The 23,087-nt window shown below is 34.5% G+C and overlaps 2 protein-coding genes across 3 annotated transcripts in view; both read left to right on the top strand.

Annotated features, from left to right (window-relative positions):
- The first annotated feature begins 1,963 nt into the window (after nt 1–1,963).
- On the top strand, nt 1,964–22,243 carry LOC136027073 (histone deacetylase 6-like). The gene is made up of 3 exons (XM_065704009.1): nt 1,964–2,030; nt 14,659–17,078; nt 21,511–22,243. The coding sequence occupies exons 2-3, from the start codon at nt 14,664–14,666 to the stop codon at nt 22,099–22,101; spliced, it is 3,006 nt and encodes a 1,001-aa protein (XP_065560081.1). The 5' UTR covers nt 1,964–2,030; nt 14,659–14,663; the 3' UTR covers nt 22,102–22,243.
- LOC136027074 (tRNA (adenine(58)-N(1))-methyltransferase non-catalytic subunit TRM6-like) overlaps nt 2,035–23,087 on the top strand; it is a 52,227-nt gene continuing 31,174 nt past the window's right edge. Inside the window, exon 1 of one of the 2 annotated variants that reach the window (XM_065704011.1) lies at nt 2,035–2,110. In XM_065704011.1, coding sequence (XP_065560083.1) covers nt 2,079–2,110 — 32 coding nt within the window. In that variant the 5' untranslated portion in view covers nt 2,035–2,078. Of the gene's footprint in view, nt 2,111–10,774; nt 10,818–23,087 lie in introns of those variants that run through there. The other variant, XM_065704012.1, reaches the window with a different exon arrangement.

The following is a 23,087-nucleotide window of genomic DNA, read 5'->3' as shown; positions in this document are numbered from 1 at the left end:
TAGATTTTGTTCCATATTTCACTCTCTAAATAAATGGAATTATCCCCATTTGCACATTTATGTGTTCGTCACATAATGTGGAACTCAGCCACACTGACCTCTAAGATTAATTATAACAACGAAGAATACAATCAACGAGGTTAAGAGATTAAACTGAAAGTGGAAAATTCAACCAGACTACAGGCTGGCATTCCTCAGCGAGAAACTTTCTTTTTTAAGTAAACAAAACGTCGGTGAAAGTAACCTTCATTGTCATGCTGAGGGTTGTAACAAAAATATCAGTGTCCCTTCAGCAGAAATCTTCCAGATCAAATATATTTACAAAAAGGAAAAACATAACAAGAAAAAAAATATAACAACATTCAAGGTAACAAGGGGAACCGCCGAGGTTTCATCTTTGCAAAATCGTCAACAAGCTGGTTGTAGTCCAAATTTTTTAATAAATCCTTCTCTGCAAACATCAAAAGGAGGTGACTGAGACGATCATCTCCTGTTGTAGACCGCAGGTAGTTTTTCACTATTTCTAGGCTAGAAAACAAACGCTCATTGCTCGCTGTTGTCTCAGGAAATGTGACAGCAATACGAAGTACTTTGTAAGCCACTGGTAATGCCTGAAGATGGTCGACAATGTCTAGGAAGTTTTCCGGCTTTTTCTCCTCATTGAGCAAGAAACGGTTGGCAATACCAGCTTGAGATTCGAGAAGAATGATGTCGATATCCAGCTCGCCGTAAAGAGAAGAGAAAAGCTTGAGCAGCTCTGTGTCTATAAACGTGGTTAAGCTTGGATCCAAGGCTTCGAGCGTACTCAGCCCTGGCAAGTTATCTATGAACTTTCTGTCAAATTGGGCTAGTAGACGGTCAAAAGTTTTGAAGTATTCTTGCTTTATTTCATCCACGAAAGTAGTAGTCCAATTTCCAGATTCGATGAAATTCTTTCCTAGCGTCAAAGTTGCCACAAATTGTTTCCGATGCTTGGTGATCTTTTAAATTCTTCAAGGTCGTCCTTTCTGACCAACAGAGGAGGGTCTAGTCGCGGGTCCATTCACAGCAGGTACTTCAATTTCGAGTTCTGTTGCAAACTCTTTAGCCTTCTTGAAAAGTGATACAAATGAAGCATCTGAACGCAGGTCGGTGAGTTTGCTTCTTGTGGCCTGAATAAGGGTGCGCAATCGAGAAATAACCAAGTCGACGGCGACGGCATGGGGTTGCTTTCGTCGCTCGCGTAATTGTTTCTATGTAGTGCAATTGGAAGATAACAAGGAACGATTCCATCAAGAAATGATAGGCCAGGAACTGACCTATTTTAGTCTATCAACTTAGAGGAATTACTGCAAATATTCAGAATTTATAATATTAATATAATCATCTAGGATACGGACATTTGACAGAACTTGAGAATTAGATTATGTATCTAACCTGCTTTCAAAGTTTACAATGGTTAACAGCAAATAGTATTATTGTCATGGCTGGCAAAGGACCCTTTTTAGTGGAAGCTTGGGCCCCCTGGAAAATCTGGGGTGGGCATTTGCCCCCCCAAATGGCGCCTCTGCTGATTCCACTGTCTAAATAAATGAACTTATCCCATTTGAGCATCTATAAGCTTGTCATACAAAGGCAGTATGGTCTTAGAAATATACTTATTTGAGGTATTACGTCAAAAATCAATTCTTTTTTCGAATAGAGTCAGTTGAAGAGCCAAGATTGCTCATTTATTATCTCCTGATTAAAAAAAAAATACTTGTTGTCCCCCCACCCCCAACAGATTTCCGTGTATTCACACCATTCATCAATGCTAGTTCCATCTAAGCCTAGTGGAAGAACCAAGATTGCACATTTATGATCTCATAGTTTTTAAATGTTTTTTCTGCCCCCCCACAGATTATGCCGTTCATCAATGTTAGTTCTGAGAGTTGAAAGAAACTAGACCTTTTTTTGTATATCTTCGCGCTATCTGCTTTACAGGCCTAAGTTATCGTACTTCTAAATCACTATTTGAAGAAGAAAAGAATAATAAAATAGCTGCAATAAAGGTAGGCATAGAATAACTGAATATTAATTGTTTTAACTGATACTTTGGCATGCTTGTATTTATCTTTCAAGTTTGGGAACTGTAGGTTTTGGATGCGATACTACTCAGGAATTTTAGCACTGGGCTTAAAATATCTTTGGCTGGATAAATAAAGAGAGAATTTGTATAACACTTGGGCAAACATCTCAAATTTAACTTTTGAAAATTTATCCCCTCTATCCCTTTTCCATATTAAGATACAGTCTATCATCACAAGAAAACAGTCTAGCACCAATGACCAAATTTTTACTTTTGGGTATAATGGCCTATATAATTTCTTATAGGCCTAGGCTGAATCATATTCTGAGGTTACTTCTGTTTTAATAGCCTATTACGTCTCACTATGTTGAAACTTGTGATAGCATCCTTAATAAGATCCAGGTTCCATCCTAACTTCTGCAAAAGTTTTGCATTAAAGACATTACAGCAGAAATTAGGCCTGTGCTTATGTTTGCTGTGAAAAGGACAGTTCCTCTTAAGAAATTCATATTGGCACTCAAGTTCCAGTAAAATTATCCAAATATATAACCTTGCAGATCAAATTTCACTATTAATAAATCTTTATCTTGTTTTCAAAGCAATTTTCATGGCCCATGATTGTCTAATTTGTTTTCAACAGTTTGTTTGTTTTAACACAAAGCATGCAAAGAAGAGTTTTTTGTCATTTGTCTAAGTTTTCATTGTATGTTTGGGTAAAATTCTAGTTAATTGACTTCTTGCTATCTTGGAAAGGATCTAGGTTAGGAAAATGAAACTTTCAGGAATGGGTCTACAGGTTAAAATATGCCCCAGGAAGGTATTTTAAAGTACTCACCTCTACTCCTTCTCCCTCTAGAGGGCCCTGAAATTTGCCTACATGACAGGTCACCTATTGAAATTTTGACAAAACAACATTTTACCTTAATTTTCAGTTACCAGTTGCTTTTTTTCTGCCTTTAGTTCTGAAAATGTAATTCCTGTTATTTGAGTAGAATTTTGAGCCATATCAATGTTTTTTTTTCAAAATTTAGGAAATGTATTTGCATATCTTTAAAACTGTATAACATGGAATTGAGCAAAGTTATGAAGCTGAAAACAATTTTTTTGTACTTTGATTAAGCAGAAAATCTATTTTGCAGGGTTTCACTTTTATAACACACATATTTTTAAAGGTCATCAAAAGTCAGGGCCCTATAGAGGGAGAAGGAGTAGAGGCAGTTGCTTCAAAATACCTTCCTGGGACATACTTTAGTGTATAGATTCATCCCTGAAAGTTTCATTTTCCTAACCTAAACCCTTTCTGAGATAGTCAGAAGTCAATTAACTAGAATTTTACAGTATGTTTGTGCCTTTTTTTTGTATTTAGTGAATGCTCCATCTATTGTATCCTTTTTACAGGCAATAAATGAGTAATAATAGTAATATTTTCCAACTTTCAATTGAGTTTATAGCTTAATTTTGCCTCATTAGAAGGGCTGAATGTGAGTTACAATTTTTATGGTTATAAGATTTTATTTTGGAAGAGTTTTGAGTAGAAATATGGTTTTACTATACATTTTTTTTTTAATTCTATTGTTTCTATCTCAGGATCAGCCTTCATTCAGGAATAATAATTTTTCAAGCATTAGAAGTTATGGAGGTAGACATAGGTAATAGAATAGTGCCCTATTGAGTAGAATATCAATTTTGTAAAATTCTATTTACCTACTTAGCAGCTTTCCTAAATCTTAAAGAGATTGTAAACCACTGTTGAACCACAATCAAGCATTGGTGCCCACCAATAATATTATAGGGAGAAGGCACTACAAGAGCAATGATGAAGGGAGGGGAAGTCAAATACACCTGAAGATAAAAGGTTATATCCAAAGTAAAATTTTTAAGGAAAAAAAGTACTTAATTTTCACATACCAAATGAGGCAAAATTTAACAAAATTTGAAATTGTGAGGATTAGTGACAAAAAGATTAATTCTTCTAATTTATCTTGTATTCAATTGTTATTTATTTAACAGTAGTATATTATTTCCAAAACCTAGAGTAAAAGAAAATCAGACTGAAGTTAAATTTATAGAGACAATCTTTTTGTCGATATTTAAATAAGTGTCAACTTGTCTTTATACAGTTTCCTAAGTCTTAGGAAAGGAGGTATGGAAGGAGTAGGGGATAGGGATATTAGCTTGAAAATACTTTCCAAATAGATATTTTGAGCTCTGAGGTCATTCTCAGGAGCTTAAATTACCTGTCTTGGACCAACAGCTTGGTAGAAACCTAGAATTAGGGCTGTTGAGAAGAAATATTTTTACTTCATAATATGCAGAATAAGGCATAGTTAATGCATTTTGACTGTAGCTCCACTATACTTTACCCCCCTTTCCCTCTCATACTCAAATATATAGCCCAAATTATACATATCTCAAGAGCTTTTCTGGTTCTTGGTTTTGTCACAGTTGATTCAGTTTCAGTACATGGGTTTAAACAGCAGGGGCACTAACCACTTAAAGTAAATATGGCAATTTTCAATAGATTTGTAAATTATTCTTTTAATTGTATCATGATAAAGCAATGCCTTTGCATTATATAACTTCAACAAAATGGAATTATAATCTAGCAACAAGTTTTTAACCAATATTTTAACCCTTTTCTATGGCCAAAAATAAGAGAAAAGGGTATCATCTCAAAGAGTCCATTTAGTATCCTTATTAAACAACTATTTCTCTGCATAGGTGCCATGCTTTTATTCAATAATGGTCATTTAATATACATTTTTCATTTCAGAATGATTTTTTGTTCTAACTTCTTTATATTTTCAGACCTTTGAAAAGATAGTCAATAGATTTTCAGTAGCAGGACTCTTTTCTTCTTATTAATTCAAAAGCAAAGAGTAAACAAGTGTTAGGAAGAAAAGCATCATGAGGGTCATGGTATTGAAAATCCATTGAGTATTTATATATATATATATATATATATATATATATATATATATATATATATATATATATATATATATATATATATATATATATATATATATATATATATATATATATATATATATATATATATATATATATATATATATATATATATATATATATATATATATATATATATATATATATATATATATATATATATATATATATATATATATATATATATATATATATATATATATATATATATATATATATATATATATATATATATATATATATATATATATATATATATATATATATATATATATATATATATATATATATATATATATATATATATATATATATATATATATATATATATATATATATATATATGTATATATACATATATATAGACAATTTTATTCAAAAAGTCTGCCTTAATTACATCTACTGCACCATCTGTCATATATTATGCACATGTTTTCCTAAAGACATCAGAAAATATTTTATCAGACATTTTAGTTATGAAGTTTTTCTTTATTCTTTGAGTAAGAAAGAGTATCTGGTGTTCATACCATAGCTTTGGAATGGTTTATTCTATGATAATGAGTGTTTTTTTGGCTCCTGAACACTGTCCAGTGATTGACTTATGGTGCCATCTTATGATATAAAGTTCAACCTTTGTGAAAAGTTCCCTGCTTGGATACTGTGGACCATGTGTTGCTGGGCACTTTGTCCATTGTGGTCCAGGGTGCCCTTATATCTACATCAGGCAACCTGACCTTGGTGACATACATCAGATTATAATTCCAGCAGTATCAGTAGTTGCCGTGTTGTTTTAATTATTCCTGAAAATCTCAATTTTGGCAGAATGCCTAAAAAGAAGAAGGTAAATCCATCTGTCTTTGCCTGGGTTGAAGAAAACATGAAGGTTGCTTTAATTGGCAACTTGAAAGATGGTATGCCACTCAGGTCTCCTGGTACACTGTATAATGTTAAGATGTCAGCACTTTGTTAGTACTTGCAATATTCTCAGTTTAGTTTAGTGGTTTAATGGAAACCCAAGCAAGCACCTACAACAAGAACATATATAAGCAAGCAATAATATAAGCAAGCAAGCACCTACAACGAGAACATATATAAGCAAGCAAATAATTATAAGCACGGGCATGCACGTTAATAAGCAGAGCTTCAAGCACAGCAAGTTAATATTCTGCATCCTCCTTCTTTTGTTGATAACATCAAAGGTTGAGCCTGGTGGGTGGCTTTGTAATTCGCCTAGAATGTGTGGTGCCGCGTAGTGGCTGTCCTGGTTGTTGGGTTAGGTGTGAAGGGGATCGTGAAGGAGACTCTGCAGTGGCATTATCTGCTAGTGGTGTAGCAAATCTTTCGGCGGGCGTAGTTGTAGCACAAGGTGGCGTTGGGAAATTTGTGGGACTTGACGGGATGCTATGTGGATGTTCAATTCCTATTTGGGCTCAAGGAGATACATGGGATTGATCTCCAGGTATACTGGGTTCCGGGGATGTTGCTTCAAACTGCGGCTTGGTGGACATACTTTGGTTTCTCTCTCTGATCTGTCGCCTGTTCTGTCTGTAGACCTTTCCATTCTCTGTTTGAAGAATGTAGGATTGTGGCGCGTATTTGTATTTTTCCAGTATCAGTGCTTTCTGCCACCTAGCATTGTGGTTGAGCTTCACCCACACAGTCTGATCCTTGAGCAGTGGTTTTAGGTCCCTTGAGTGTCTATTATACAACTCTGTTTGTAGTTTCTGTTGTCTTTCTCTGGCTTGTTGGAAAGATGAGGGTGGGATGACCTTGGAATTTAAGTGTCTGGGAAGAACAGGTAAAATGGATCTGAGTTGTTGGCTCATTAGCAACTGTGCTGGTGAGGCTAGCCCATTGACTGGTGTGTTACAGTACTCCAGCATGGCTAAGTACAGATCAGACTGGTGTTCTACAGCTTTGGACATGATCCTTTTTGCCGTCTGTACTGTTTTGTTGCTAAATCCATTGGACTGTGGATAGTTTGGGCTTGACGTTTTGTGGTCAATGCTCCATTTGTCAATAAAATCTCTGAATTCCTTCAACGAAAACTGAGTCCCATTGTCTGATGTCAGTGTTTTCGGGATTCCGTGTCTGGCGAAGTGGGCTTTCAGTTTGGTGATCACTTGCTGTGATGTGCTAGTTGTTAGCTTATTGACTTCTATGAACCTGCTGTAATAGTCAGCAGTGACTAAATACTGAACTCCCATGGATTCGAAAATATCCGTTCCAACATGTTCATATGGATGTGTGGGGATTTGAGATGTCATCATACTCTCTTTGACTTGGTTTTGTGCCATAGTACAACAAGTACTGCAGCTGCCAATCATGTTCTCAATATCTTTTGTAATGTTTGGCCAGAACACTACCATCCTGGCTCGTTCTTTGGTTTTGACCATTCCTAGATAGGAAGCATGTAGTTGGTTTAAAATGTCATTCTGCAGTGTTTCTGGGATTATGATTCTGTTGCCATGAATATCTTTGGTTTAGTTTAATGGAAACCCAAGCAAGCACCTACAACAAGAACATATATAAGCAAGCAATAATATAAGCTAGCAAGCACCTACAACAAGAACATATATAAGCAAGCAAATAATTATAAGCATGAGCATGCACGTTAATAAGCAGAGCTTCAAGCACGGTAAGTTAATATTCTGCAGTACTGTAAGTCATTTGCTGTATCATTAGAGGATGAAAAAATGGTGTTTTGCTTCTCACCTGGTTATGATATAAATAAAGTATCTACTTCTGAAATGCATGGTTCCTTTGTGTCTTATCTTCTGCTATCATTGCAAATAAGCTACAGATGTGTAAAAAAAAAACAGAAAAAGAAATAAGCATGAGAAATTGCCAAGGTAAACCATGTGAAACCCCCCAAATCATGGGATCATAATGAAGCAGAAAGGAACAAATTTGTATAAAGGGTTCATGAAGAGACACCCTAAAATTTCCATGCAAAGACCAGAAAATGATAGCCCTCATTGCAATTTTGGAATCAGCCAAGATGCAGTTGCCACATTCTATGAACAGCTGCAACAGTTATACTCAAAGTATCATTTCCCAGCCGACTGCATTTACAACATATGTGAAATAGGCTTATTGAATGTTCAACAGAAATTCCCAAAGGCTCTGAGCCCTATTGAACATTAAAGGGAATTCATCCCTTCAATCCAGATGTGTTGCAGGAACTTGACTGCTGGACAGTTGGTACATCACCATTAGTGTAATTCCAAGTACCTTTAGGCTGCATCCACTATAACTTGCTAGAATATCTTTACTGAGAAACAAAGAAGGCCTTGATTTCAATGATCCAAATTCGTTTGCTGTGAGAATGTGCATCAGCTGCTGTATCAATTTTGAAGTCTATGACTTGGATATAGATTTAATGAAGTACTGGGTTTTTTTCTTCATTCTCAGTAAAAAGAGCCTTTGATTTCATTGACTGACCTGCTTTTGCAAACCTTTGTGAAATGGTTTGGCTTCCAACATATGGCAAATATTTTCCCTTGTGCAGGGCATTTGTGTTCTTCAGAATATGCACTTCCACAGAAATAACAACTTTGATGTCATTGTCTTTTGTAGCATCTTTGTTTGCATATGGCTTCTGCTTCTTGCTTTTAGCAGTGGTACTTGTTTTGTTTTTCATTGCATGGGTCCCCACTACTGTTTGAATTGCTTGACTTGTTTCAATAGCTTTTATTGGTGTCAGTGTTCCATCTTCACTTAGCACTCTTTTGCTTATCCTGTTGCTCTGCACACCAATGCCCAATCTATCTTTCACCATTTTATCTGAACTGTTTCCAAAATCACAATCTAAGGCCAGTAACTTTAATGCTGCCTCATATGGTTAAGTTGTCTCTCCTTCTTTCTGATTTTGTTTGTGACAATTGAATCAAGAGACCATGGGATTTGAAATGGGTTTAATATACTCACTGAATTTTGTCAGTTGTACATCCACTTTATTCTTTTCTGTTTGTGCAGTATGAAATGTGTTAAATTCATCTTGCCCTTTTCTCTAATCCATATCAACAAGTATGAGCACTTAGCACTTTTTCCAGACAAGGGCCCTATAAACAATAGTTCAACATGTTGGTAAAACTGTGTGCATTAGGATTTGAGATTGTTTGATGACTAGTCAATTGTAGAGCAGGATTTGCTGTCAATTCTGACACAATGTAATGCGTTCCCTCATCAGACTTAAGGTTTAAATATAAGTATTTAATAGAGGCCCAATACCTATAAATACAGCCAAAAAGCAAAACAAGAAAATAAACAAAAGCAACCAAAAGTAATGTATTTCATAAGAGTTTATGTGTATGTTTGTGCCTAAAGTCACTATATATTTTTCAATAAAGCACTTGTTTATTTGAAATTCTTCCTTATTCCTTCTTGATTTTTTAGTTCCTGCTATTCTGGATGTCTTGGTAACTTGAATGTTTCCTCTGGTCCCTTGAGTTTCAAGTTATTGATAGTTAATTGTATATACTCCATGAATTTTCCATGACCCGATTCTTTTCTTTATATTAATTTGATAGAAACAAGCAACTGTGAATTCATGAAGTATATATAATTTGTTCTATATATTTGCTTATTAAGGTATGGAGGATTAATTAAAGTGATTATCTTTAGGAATGATGTAACTAAGTACAAAAAAATTCTAAGTAATTTTCAGAATTTCATAGCAATTCTTTCTGGAGATGACAACTGCTAAACTAGTACTCAAATTTTCAAAGTACAAGTTTCTATGTTATTGGATATACCTCCTTGGTAGTATAGCTAAGTTATTAGTAACCAGGACAACTTATCTGAACAATATGTAGTTGTATAGTAGAGATATCAGGTTGTTCTAGTGGAGAATAAGATCATTCATTGATTATAATGGTATGCTGTAACTTTAGCGCTTAACAAATTAAACTACTATTTAGTTTAGCTCTCAAATAGTCACTTCTCAGCCAACAGTATGCTAACAACTAACCAGGATGGTCTCCTTGCTGCTGGATCTGCTGAGACAAACCTCCCTGAGTTAGGTAAAATTTTCTACTGAGGTTAGACTAGTATCTTCCAGTAGACCACAAAGAATTTGCCCCCAGCAATAGTGATAATTGACCTGGCAAACTTACATCAATGTGCATCAGCTCCTGTATCAATTTTGAAGTTTATGTCTTGGATATAAATTTAATGAAGTACTGGGTTTTGGCTACTAATAGTCCTTTTTAATAGGCCAGGGATGAACTTTGCTTGGGAGACCATATTCTGGGCATGGCAGTGGAACCTCAATTTGTCATCAATGATTACACCAAGGTCCTTTTCTCTATTCACTTGATGGTCCCTTATTTTGTGATTGGATTTAAAATTGAATAGGTAGCCATTGGGTTATTAGGTCCAAGGTGTAAAAACAGCATTTGCTTGTATTGAGTTGGAGAAATTAGTCTTGAGTCCAATCCTGTAGCCTGCCTAGATCTTGTTGGATTTTCTCTGCAGATGCAAACCTCACAAAATGCAACCTTTTTTTGCGGGGAACCACCTTCCCTTGTAGACAACTACTTGAATACATCGCCTAAAGCTATAACTTGTATGTATGTATACATATACCTTATCATATAGGTATAAACTGTGGGTTCTATTTGCATGTTTGTTTGATTGTTTGTACCTTATCTATTATGCAATTTTAATGTACAAATATTTAGTTGTGATAAAACCCCTTATCATTATTCAAAAGTTGTTTTTAACAAAATCAGTGTCAAGTTTAGTTGAGTAAAGTCTCGCGTATAAAGGAAAAACATTTCTTTTACTGACTTCCTTGGTAAGATTTAGTGTTTAAATAAGTGATTTAAAAGATTTTTGTTAATTTTTTTTTTGCAAATTTGATTCCTATATGAACCACTAAAGAAATAAGTGTGGAAAAGGAGTATGTAAAACAAAAATCCCAATTCGTTTTTGTCACTATTATGCTTTGACAGCTTGGCTGTCTTGTTTGATAGGCACGCAGTTTGCAACAACTTTCAAGCTTATGCAGTGAATATAAAAAGTAATTGAACTACATAAGCAATTTCTATTAAATACTTTTTACCTGTTGCACCTTATTGTAATTTCTTACTAAATCGCACCTTACAAAATTATGATTAAGTTTTACTTATTGTTAGCATAAAACTAGTTCGTTTAATATGGAAAACATTCAAAAGTCTTATTTTAATTTTATATGTTTATTCGAGCAATCGTGGATATATTGCAGGTTTTGCTTTTTGGAAACTTTTTTATAGTGTTTCTAGTGCAAACCAAAGAGTTTGGGTTACTAAGAGTGGAAACTGCCATTAGTGTGGAAAAGATCCACCCACGTCATCTGGCGTTTGGCGTTTCTTGGTATGTTTTTAACTTCAGATACTGAGCGAAACCTGTTGTCTATGGAGTTAAAAAATAAGGGTTTTTACTGAATTTCTATTCAAAATTCTTCCTCCAATGAATTCATTCATCATCTTTTAACTGAAAGTCAGTTGGGATAGGAAATCCTGGTTGATTAATATATGTAGAGAAGAATGACGGGCACACCGATTTTCAATGTTTAAATGTATAGGGACATAACTGGCAAATCTTGTCATTGACTTGTATGTTGTTTTTGATAGTTACATTGAAAACATCCTTGTTTCGTATCTTCATTGAAAAAATCGAAAACACGTTAAAATTGCCCCCTTCATTTTGAAAAATACATTCAAAGGGTGCGTCATTGTTTAGTCGAAAATGCATATTTGTTCTCAAAGTTTATTGCTTTACACGTTTTCATAGAACCGAAGTAATTTGTAAAAAATATTAAGTTCATCAGCTGCTGTTGAACACGGCATAATTGACAGAGTTTGTTGAAAATCAACAGAATATAAAAAGAGTGCTCCATTGTCTCCTTTCTCCCTCAAATCTTGCACTGCACAATTAATTACCGCCAATACTTTTTTTTTAGCCATTGTGTATTTTTCACACATGGCAAGTTGACATGTCTGGAGAATTAATGTCAAACAAGTTTTCTCAGCTGAAAGTAAGGGGCAACATTAAAATTTAAAACGAATAAAAATTATTACCTATATTAAGGGGGTTGTCTCATCCTCAACACCTCGCTCTTTGCGCTAATTTTTTTTGGTGCTTTTAAAAAATGTTACTTATTGTTCTAATTAAACAACCCTTGTGTCTCAGGGTCGTTCTTAAATAATTGGGAGGAAATGTAAACTTTAGCGTAAAGAGAGAAGTGTAGAGGAGGGGTCAACCCCCCTCATATACCTCATAATTTCTGTTTGTTTAAGTTTTAATGTTGCTCATTACTTTCAGTTGAAAAAATGGTTTTTTTATTTAATTTCTGGTCGTTTTAATAACACCCGGAAACCTGGCTCCACCTCCACGGAAAAAACCCCTTCTAATGGAACAATTTAATTCTGGGGAAAATTTACCCCGGATAATTACCCTTAATGCCTCCTCGCGTAAAATTGAGTCGATGAGGAGAAAGCAAGACATATAAAGAAATGTCGTATAGGACTTCTAGCAAATTTCCTCAGCATACAATTTTTGCTGAACAGTTCACCCCCTGGTAACTTCCCTCTCGATTGAAAAGTCTCACCGTGCAAAGGCCCCCAGCAGAAAATTCACCTTCTCCTCCCCATCCGAAAAACCTACGCATACTTCCTGATAACAAATAATATAAGTAAACAATGGGCAATTTTTCTAACTTCATAACCTTTCCCCATGGGCTCTGGAGGACAGGTTATCTCCAAAGACATGGTTATGAAGCCTTTCAACTATGCTGAACAAAATAGCAATCTCAAAATTTTGATTGGAAGATTTTGGAAAAAAATGATGTGGGAGGGGGTCTAGTTGCCCTTGATTTTTTAGTCACTTAAAAAGGGCACTAGAACTTTTAATTTTTGTTACAATGAGCTCTCTCCCGATGGTCTTGACCCACTGGGTCGATACGACCACACCTTGAAAAAAAACGCATCCGTCATCTTTCTTCTGGCAAAAAATACAAAATTCCACATTTTTGCAGATAGGAGCTTGACACCTCTACAGTAGAGTTCTCTGATACGCTGTATCTGATTGTGTAATTTTCATTAAGATTCTATGACTTTTAGGGGGTGTTTCCTCCTTTTTTCAAAAATCATGCAAATTTTCTCAGGCTCGTAACCTTTGATGGATAAGACTAAATTTAATGACTTACATATTTAAAATCATCATGAAAATCCAATTCTTTTGGACCATAGTTTTTTAAGTACTTTTAAAAGAAAGCTTCTTGTTGTTTCAATTAAACGAACTTTCGTTTCAGGAGTCGTTCTTAAATCATTGGGACAAAATTCAAACTTTAGCGTAAAGAGTGAGCTCATCATCATTTCTATTCGTTTAAGTCGTAATTTTTATGTTTTTCTTCCACAATCTAGGCTTTAATATTGTTTTTTTTTCTTGAAATTAACTGCGTCTTTAAGACATTTGGTTCATTTATTATTTCAGATCAGACAAAATTACAGTCCCTCGTGTTCTTTGCGAATTTAGTATCTATTGCTTTGAGCCTGGCAATAATATTTTTAAAATATTTTTCAAAAGACACTTAACTAAACCTAGTTTTAATACTCGGTTCAGATCCATTTCTGCGAATGTTTCGCAGCCAGTTTTAGCCAGGATATTTCAGCTTTCATACCCTTAAAAAGATATCTGTTTCTCCAGTTTTTCGTGAAAGGTTCTACTATAAGAAGAAGCGTCCTCTGTTTGTGTGCAAGACGAAATCAATAAATAGTGGATACAAATGAAAATGCGTTTTATACTTCAAATATAACCTTGCTAGAACCAATGGACAAATTAACAACTTGTGTAAACTAAATATTCGACAGTAAATAGGATATGTTTGACATGTTGACAAACATATTATTTGACTATGGATAAAGACCCTTGTCTGCTCCCTGTCTAAGTTTTTTTATTATTGGGGTTAGTACTGTTCCTCTTGATCCTCCATTTACAAATTCTATAGAATTTTTAAAAAATCACGTGACCATTCACAATTTAGTCTCTTAGATATTTTGAAAACTAGATAAACTAAGAAATAAACTTGAGATTTAAGCACATTGCTTGTCTCTGAATAGAACTTCAAGTCTTTATTCAGTTTCAATTAGTTATTTGCTCAACACATGCTTTATTGAGGAACACTTGACTTTACAAGGGTAGCGTATACTGTATTTTATGTTGGAGACGTGTAAGCACAGTGGGAATGGGAAGGAGTGTTCACCCCTTTCACTAAAGATCGGTCCAAAGATATCCCCTGGAAAAGGTGGAAATAATGACCAAAATTTTTTTTTCGGAAATGAACTCTTCCTTCAAACAAAATACTCCTATCATCCTCATCATACTTTAATTCCTTTACTGAATGTAATGAGCAAAGCTGTGGCTTTATAATGTAGATTTTTCTCTTTGGTAGTATTTTTCAATACAGCCATCTATATATCTTGTACAGCCTTTGTGGTTATCGTTGCTTTTGGTCTTTTTCTGTGACTACTACGGCTTTGGCATTTACTGCTTGACAACAGCTCTAAGCCAGTCTGAATGCTAAACCTGCTTGAATGTTATTGTTATGTTTGAAGTATCAATAGTTATTCACAGCTGATCAAAGTTTTTTGTTAAAGGAAAAATGAAAAAAAGTAAGGCAGCTAAGAAAAAATCAAATGCATTCCAGTTTGTTGACCATTATGGTAAAGCAAGAGAAGCCAAAGATTTTGTCAAGGGGAAGACTGGAATCGTATATGATGAACGTATGGCTGAACATTTGTGCCTATGGGATGACTCTTATCCTGAGAAACCGGAGAGAATAACACATCCAATTAAAAGATGTAGTGATTTTGGGCTTGTTAAAAGATGCCAGCGAGTTCCTTCAAGGTTCGCGTCTGAAGAAGAAATTCTGAGCCTTCATACACCCGACCTAATAAATTTGCTTAGAGAAACTGATGGACTAAAGGATGAAGCGATCCTAGAGACTATTAGCTCAAAATTTGATGCTATTTTTATTCACCCTTCAACTTTTAAAATGGCTTTATTAGCAGCAGGATCGACAATAGACTTAATTAGCTCTATTGTAAAGGGGGAAGTTATGAATGGTATGGGTTTAGTGCGTCCTCCTGGACATCATGCAATGACAAACGAATTTTGTGGATACTGTTTTTTCAATAATGTTGCTCTTGCTGCCAAACATGCTATTGATAATCTTGATGTTAAAAGAGTTGCAATTATTGATTGGGATGTGCACCATGGCCAAAGTACGCAATACATGTTTTATGATGACCAACGTGTCTTGTACATATCAATATATCGCTATGAACATGGTCTCTTTTGGCCAAACCTACGAGAATCAAACTCAGATTATGTCGGCTCTGGTGTCGGCACAGGAAAAAATATAAATATACCTTTGAATGACATTGGAATGAAAAATGAAGATTTTGCTGCCATTTTTTTTCAGATTATTCTTCCTGTTTTAACAGAGTATAATCCAGAACTAGTCATTGTTTCTGCTGGATATGATGCTGCCATTGGATGTTTTGAAGGTAATATGGAGATTACTCCAGCATTTTATGCTCACATGACATCAATGCTTATGGCTTTTGCAAAAGCCAAAGTTGCTGTGGTTTTAGAGGGTGGTTACTGTATTCGATCTCTATCAGAAGGAGTTGCCCTCACGTTGAGATCGCTCTTAGGTGACCCCTGTCCAAAACTAATTGACATATTCAAAGAGCCATCAGATTCAGTCAAGGAAACTATATTGAATACAATAAGCTGTGTCAAATTTCATTGGAATTGTTTTAATTACCAACCCTGTGATGGAGACGAGAAATTTATTCCAAATCTACAGTTTTTACATGTAATTCCAGATAAATCCCCTGAAAGCTATCCTACGCGTGATTGCTACCCTTCTCATTCAGATGAAGAACTCAAACGGCTTGACCACACAATTGACCGCTTAATCCTATGCACTACTTTCCGTAAAGTAGACGAAAAACTGTGCTTTGCATATGACAAAGAAATGATGAAGCACAAGTGTCCAACCAATGATCACCCAGAAAGACCAGAAAGGATTTTGTCAATTTACAACAAATTCAATGACTTTAATCTTCTTGACAGGATGGTAAAAGTTACCAGCCGACCTGCTTGCAAAGAGGAGCTACGTGCTCATAATTCAAACCACATTGAAAAAATGCACGAAATAAATACTATGACATCTGAACAGTTAAAGCGATTATCCTGTCAGTATAGTTCTGTCTATTTGAATAATGCCTCTAATGATTGCGCCCTTTTGGCTGCGGGAAATGCTATAGAGGTCGTTAAATGTATTATGTCTGACAAAGCTCAATGCGGCATTGCCCTTATTCGTCCTCCTGGTCACCATGCTGAGTCTGACGAGGCCCATGGATTTTGTATCTATAATAACACCGCTGTTGCTGCTCAGTGCGCTCTTGAAGAATTCGGATTAAACCGCATTCTCATTGTTGACTGGGATATACACCATGGCAATGGAATACAGAATATGTTTTATGACGACAAACGTGTTTTATATATTTCTATTCATCGTTATGATAACGGTGGCTTTTTTCCTTGTTTATCAGAATCTAACTATAGTGCTGTTGGTGAAGGCAAAGGCAAAGGTTTCAACATCAACATTGCTTGGAATGGGTCGGGGATGGGGGATGTGGAATATATAGCAGCTTTTCACCAAATCGTCCTTCCAGTTGCTTATGAATTCAACCCTGAGCTCGTACTTGTTGCATCAGGGTTGGATGCAGCAAGAGGTGACCCACTTGGTGGTTGTAGAGTGACACCCGAGGGGTATGGACGGATGACACAGCTTTTATCAACACTTGCTGAGGGAAGGATGGCTGTAATACTAGAAGGTGGTTACAATTTAGAAGCTGTTAGTTATTCTATGACTTTTATAGCTAAAGCTCTATTAGGGGATCCTCTGCCACCTCCAGTTATTGACCGTGCCTTGAAGAATTCGGCAAATGACTCAATCAGGAACACTTTAAAAGTACACAAGCAGTACTGGAAGTCATTAAAGGTAAGTCTTTAATGTTCCACCATTTATTATATTTTTGTTCTAGATCAGTTGTCTGTTTTTAGTGATTAGTTGAAATGAAAAAGTATCTCTGTTCGTAATAATGAACCATAAGTATAAAACAACCAATGCTGATACTGACCTCATTTTTCAAAAATTGATTGTCATAACAGTACATCCAAAAAATTGAATTGTCATTGGGGATTTCACGTATATAGAGGTTACTCACCAAAAGATATTAATATAAGGCAAATTTCAAATTTTAACACAGTTGGGGCGGGAGTGAAACTTCCCAAAAAAAGGGACTTTAAGAAAATGCACTATCAGATTCAATTTGTTATTGCAAACGACTTAACAGTATTGCATTGTGCAACACCAACTATTAGGTAAGGGGCGAGGTCATTAATTTTTTTTTTTTGAGGAGGACTGCCTAAAACATTTTAGGCCAAAAGGTTCCAACTTGCTTTTCGTAAGATATCCTTCTGATCAAAATGGAAACCGGATGTACCCTAATCCCCCTTCGTTCGGCTAATGGGGACTAAACAGAAGGGGTGATAGTTCTCTTCTGTTGTTCAAGAATTATTATTGAGAAGTAGAGCTTCACAGGCATATCTGCACAAGGCAAAAGTGGGATGGGCATCTCTCCTATGAGTATTATTTGTCTCCCGAACCCCTTTATCCTGGAAAATCCTATGTGACATTTCGGAACAACTCCCTTAAACGCCTCAAGAGTGAGGACCTTAGGGTTGAGCTACATGCCTTCTTATACCTATATACGCGATAGTTTCTGCTTATTTTAAATTGTAACTCGCTCTTTTTCTTTCATCTGAAAAAATAAGTTTTTGAGTATTTTCAAAAATCGCATTTTTGGGCTTGAACAAAAAACGAATGCACGAGTAGTTGTTTTTTAAAGTCGTTTTTAGTTTAAGCTGTTAGGAATCGAATTTTGATAGCATTTTGGGCGATGCTATATTGTATTTTTTGTGCTGGTTCATACCCTAGAAACGAAATATTTAGCTTTTAGTTTTAGTTTAAGCTGTTAGGAATCGAATTTTGATAGCATTTTGGGCGATACTCTATTGTATTTTGTGTGCTGGTTGATACCTTAGGAACGAAAGATTACATTCAAAATCGACTTGATTTGACATTACAAATCTCTATTTTTTTAACTTCCTCCAGTTTTCCAAAATTATCTCTTTCAGTTTTTGAAATGCAACTGTGGCGCTTCTTTGAATAGGATTTTTCTCAGCTTGATTTAAATTAGTTTGATAAATTTTAGTTAAGGTCATAAAAAAAAAAAATTAGCCCTTTTCTGCGTTTTTTTTTACGGCTAACCCTCTTAACAAGGAAACCAAAAATATTTTTATCATATCACATTCAGAGCTGTTCGAACAAAGGGACTGTTCATAATAGTTCATTATTTCACCAGAATGATCACGCAACCATGCACAGTATTTTTCAGATTTCAATTTCCAAAAGATTGCTCCTCTGTAAATTTAAAAATATTATTTTTGATCTCCTGAATAAAATGGTAGTTATGCTTTATCACATTTTTTGTGTAATTATTTTTTATAGTTCTTGAGAATTACGATTAAAAAAGGAAATTTCAATCTTACCTATGTTCTCCTGTAAAATCACGAAAGTGTTGGCATGCTGTTTTGACCTAGTCACAGCAATATATTTTGTGTATATAATGGTATATCTACTGAGAATAGCTCTTTAAAAATAATAGAATTACGAAAGTGGATAGATACGCCATTTTGTTATCGTTATATATTGTTAGATTATCGTTATATCTAATTGTATATCTACTGAGAACAGCTCTTTTAAAATAATAGAATTATGAAAGTGGATAGATACGCTATTTTGTAATCGCTACATATTAATTTTTCAAGATAGTTATTCTTTCCTCCAGTTTGGTTTTTTAAAACTTTTCTGCTTGTATTGTTTCTTTATTCTTTTGTAAGACCCCCCTCGAAAGATATCCCTTTGTACCCCCCCCCTGCAAAATAAATCTTGGATATGCCTCTGGGTTCAACGAGTCCTGAAAACCCGACCAACCATAACATGTCCTAAAGCGAACATAAAATAGCAAATCAGTATGGGTAAAACTTCATCAACTTGATAGTCCTGACATATACTGAAATTTCGAACTTTAAGTGATTTAGTGAATGTCGTTTGACTTAGCAAAAGAGAAACTTAAAGTGAAGATTAAAACAATGGATCTGGTAATCTTAAGCTGAAGAGCCAGAAAAAAAAAAACATTCTCTAGGTTAACGCACTGAAGCAGTATTTGTGAATTCCATCAATGAGCAATTTTAGTTTTTAATATTTCAACATTGGATTGTCTCTTCCACACTTGTTGTTCTTTATTTATAAAAACATCTTAACATAGTTTACAAGGCTGTTGTTGTTATGTTGGAAAAATTCTAGAGTGGAAAAATTCTAGAGTTGTCCCCTTGAATTTTTCAGCTCATTAAATTTATGGACAAAAAAAATAATAGTGGCTAATTTCATAATTAAACTGCTGTAACTAGCGAGTTTTGCTTGTGCATGAACCATGTTAACAGTTGCAATGGGGTAATTGTCTGTTGAATCTTGTACAAAAATTGTCCTGAATATTCAACTAATCACTGGAGAGTAGACATTATGACATGGTCTAATCCTTTTGAAATTTATGTTAATCTTTAAGAAGAACTTTAATCAAACAAATGGGTCTATTTCTTTAAATTTTTACTCCATTTCACAAAGATTTTTAGTTATACTTGAAAAAGATGTACAAATCGAAAAGTTTTGGAACAGTATAAAATTAAGACTACATTATTTTTTTTCAAATAAAAATAAAAAGCAATGCTAAAACCAAAAAGGAACAGAAATTAACCTTTTTATGCGAGGAGGGGGGTTGTGTCATTCCAGTCCTTTACAATAAGTTTGACTAATTTCGAAAGCATTTAGAGCGCTCAAAATATTGCCAGATGGTAATCGCAAGCGCTTTATTAAAGTCTTGCAATTTCATTGACTCATTCACTACTACCTAATCAATTTTTTATATATGGCCTATTCTATTAATTCTCTTTTTGGTCGGTGTTTTGCAGAAGAAGGCATTAAGGTTAGAAAACATCTTAGAAATTGAGGTTATAAAAGATATTAAAGTTATAATAAAGGGTTTGAAATTACAAAAATACCATCGAAATTCCCTTAGGCCGTGGTGTATTATTTCTTTGTCATAAGATTACTTCTTATAAACATTTGCTAGGTATAAACAATCCTTCTGACAATGCTTGTATCCCTCTATATTTTTCCACTGCGATCTCTTTATTTTTTTTCTATCTCTGAGAATTTATTGCCAATATCAGTAAAAAAAAATTAAAATTGTGGAAACATTAGTTATACTGTTATGTGATGTTCTAGTCTAAGGAACATGCCTTCTAGTTATGCCTGTTGTTTATCTAACCTAAGTGGGCGATTTCTGAGAGTACGCTGCCAATATGTTTATAAATTAAATGAAATGAAACATATGAAATGAAAAGTAAACAATTTCTGAGATTGTGCTGCTAATCTCTTTATAAATGAAATGAAATGAAACATATGAAATGAAAAGTAAACAATTTCTGAGAGTACGCTGCCAATCTCTTTACAAATGAAATGAAAACATAAATAGCCTAGCAGGTTAACTTTCAGTAAATACTCTGAAAAAAATTATACTAATAAATGTTCAAAGATTTTAGTTTCATGTCTCTATGTCTTTAAGGTCAAAAAGAGAAGAAGAAAAACTAGACTGAACACCTGAAACATAGAAAAAATACTATAAATAGATGAAAATCTGGTATACCAGAAAAGGAAAATAAAAACATTAGGAATTCACTTTTTCGGCATATAAAAGAAATAAAATACTCATTCAGACACAAACTTTTTATTCTAGTGCTCTTTTTATGCAGCGAAAAACATTATACTTCAATGAACTCCTGTTTCTGCCAGTTTATGCTTTAGACAGCAGTACGACATATTACTCGAATAATTGCAATCAGTTCCCCCTTTCCAACTGAATTGAATCAATACCATCTCGTTTCTTCCAATCAAACCGTCCATTATAAACAAAAAAGAATACCACAAAAAGCATAGCTCAAAATTCCTATCAAACCACTCGTCCGATGAAGGGTGACACTTTTATCTAAGAAACTAACATCCTTGAAAGTTCAAATTTTTTTATCCCAGTAGGATAAAAAAAAAAGTTAATCAAACTGCGGAATGATGTCTTGTAGGTCCGACAGGTTGAATATTGGCTTATATTGTAAGAAAACAATGTCTATCTTGAAGATAAAGCTCATTGTTTGCCTTCCTGTAGTCTATACCTTATTGTTCTTTTTTATAAGTATATTGAATAAAATTAAGGCTATATATTTTTGTACCTTTGTCTAATTGGCCTCTTCTTTAGTTCCTCGTGTCCATTGAAGTACCGGAAATTGATTTAATCGCTGAAGCAGCGTCTATTATGTCATTAACGTCTAGTCCTGCATCCAGCATTTCGTCTGGAGTGGAATATCCTAAAGCGCCTGAAACTGCTCCTGAACCCCCATCAAGTGTTACCACTTACCAAGAATATGTCCAGTCATCAGAAATACAAAGTCTTGTAGAAGCAGGCCAACTCTTTGCTGTTTACCCCAAATCAGACTGTGAACATCTTGAAGCTCATGTTTCCCCGGTGCCTAATGGGGATTGGTTGGATAAGAAATGTTGTTTTTGTAGTGAACCTGTAGAGAATTGGACTTGCTTAAAGTGCTATTCAGTTTTTTGTGGACGACATGTGAATGGTCATATGCTTGAACATAATATAATTACTGGACATCAACTGTCTCTGAGCCACTATGATATTAGTGTTTGGTGCTATGGGTGTGATTCTTACATTGACAATCCTCGCTTGTATTGTGCTAAAAATGAATTGCACAAGCACAAATTTGGAATTGAAATGCCATTTACGTATGGCTCTCTCAGCCTTGAAAATGCTTCAACTTCTCAAGCTCTGTAATTCTTGCTTTAAACATTATTTTATGAACTTGTGATTCCAAAGCTTTTGAATTTTTTTTTCTATTTGATATACATGCTTATCATTGGTGCCATTGTTTTGTGCCTTTCGCCTAACAATTAAATTTCAGTTGATTGATTTTGTATTCTGTATTTATTGGTTTATATTTATTGCAACTGATATTATAATGGTGAAAAAAATTGATGCCTGCGTGGTTCCTGGAAAATATATTGTGTCTCTAGTAAAAAATATTTTGATAATTTTAAAAGTGCAATCATACTTGTCCGGCCCCCAAAGCTTCTTGGTTTGTAATCTTAAAAAAAAACCAAACAAGAATAACGGTTTTGATTTTAAAAAACAGAAATTTTGATTTGAAAATTTTACCTCAGACTCTTTCATTATTAATGGATTTGATTGGTTTTAACATCTGAACATTTTTTTTTTCAAGTACTGCAGACCACTTCATGTAATTTTGTTGGAAAACTTTCTTAACTTTGTAAACGACCATGTTTTTATGAAAACCATGTGAACAATTTGTCAATGAAAAACTTTGGTATTTGAGAACCAGTTAGCTTTACCTTTCAATTAACATTCCTTATTGTTTTGTTTTTAAGCATGTGTATTGCCTTAGTTAAGGTCTTTTAAATTACTGTCCAAAGAGTACAAGCATTAAGAAATCATTACACCTTCGTCAGAAGGATATCTAAAAAGTGCTCTTTGGAACAAAGTGAGAAAAATAAAGTAAACGTGAAATAGTCAAATAGGTAAAAATACGACATGGAATATGAAATAGATAATTGCGGCAATTAAGGCAACTTTTGTGACGGGAAATGATGCTTTGCTTTCTCACAAGTCTCTGGAAAAGAAGTTTCAGAATTGGAAGAAGTTCTGCTTTATTTTAAATTGACCTTTAGTATATTATTAGCAACTTGAGAGCATTCATGGTTATTCGAAAATATCCTCCTTATGCAATGAGGTGGGTTGATGCT

The sequence above is a fragment of the Artemia franciscana genome, chromosome 5 (assembly GCF_032884065.1).
Source record: "Artemia franciscana chromosome 5, ASM3288406v1, whole genome shotgun sequence".
NCBI lineage: Eukaryota > Metazoa > Arthropoda > Branchiopoda > Anostraca > Artemiidae > Artemia > Artemia franciscana.
Note: the sequence above shows the minus strand (reverse complement) of the source record. Positions and strands in the feature narration are given on the sequence as shown.

Coding starts and splice junctions, on each gene's coding strand:
- LOC136027073 (XM_065704009.1), top strand. CDS start 14,664: ATGAAAAAAAGTAAGGCAGCTAAGAAAAAATCAAATGCATTCCAGTTT. Junction 17,079..21,510: donor AGTACTGGAAGTCATTAAAG/GTAAGTCTTTAA, acceptor CCTCTTCTTTAG/TTCCTCGTGTCCATTGAAGT.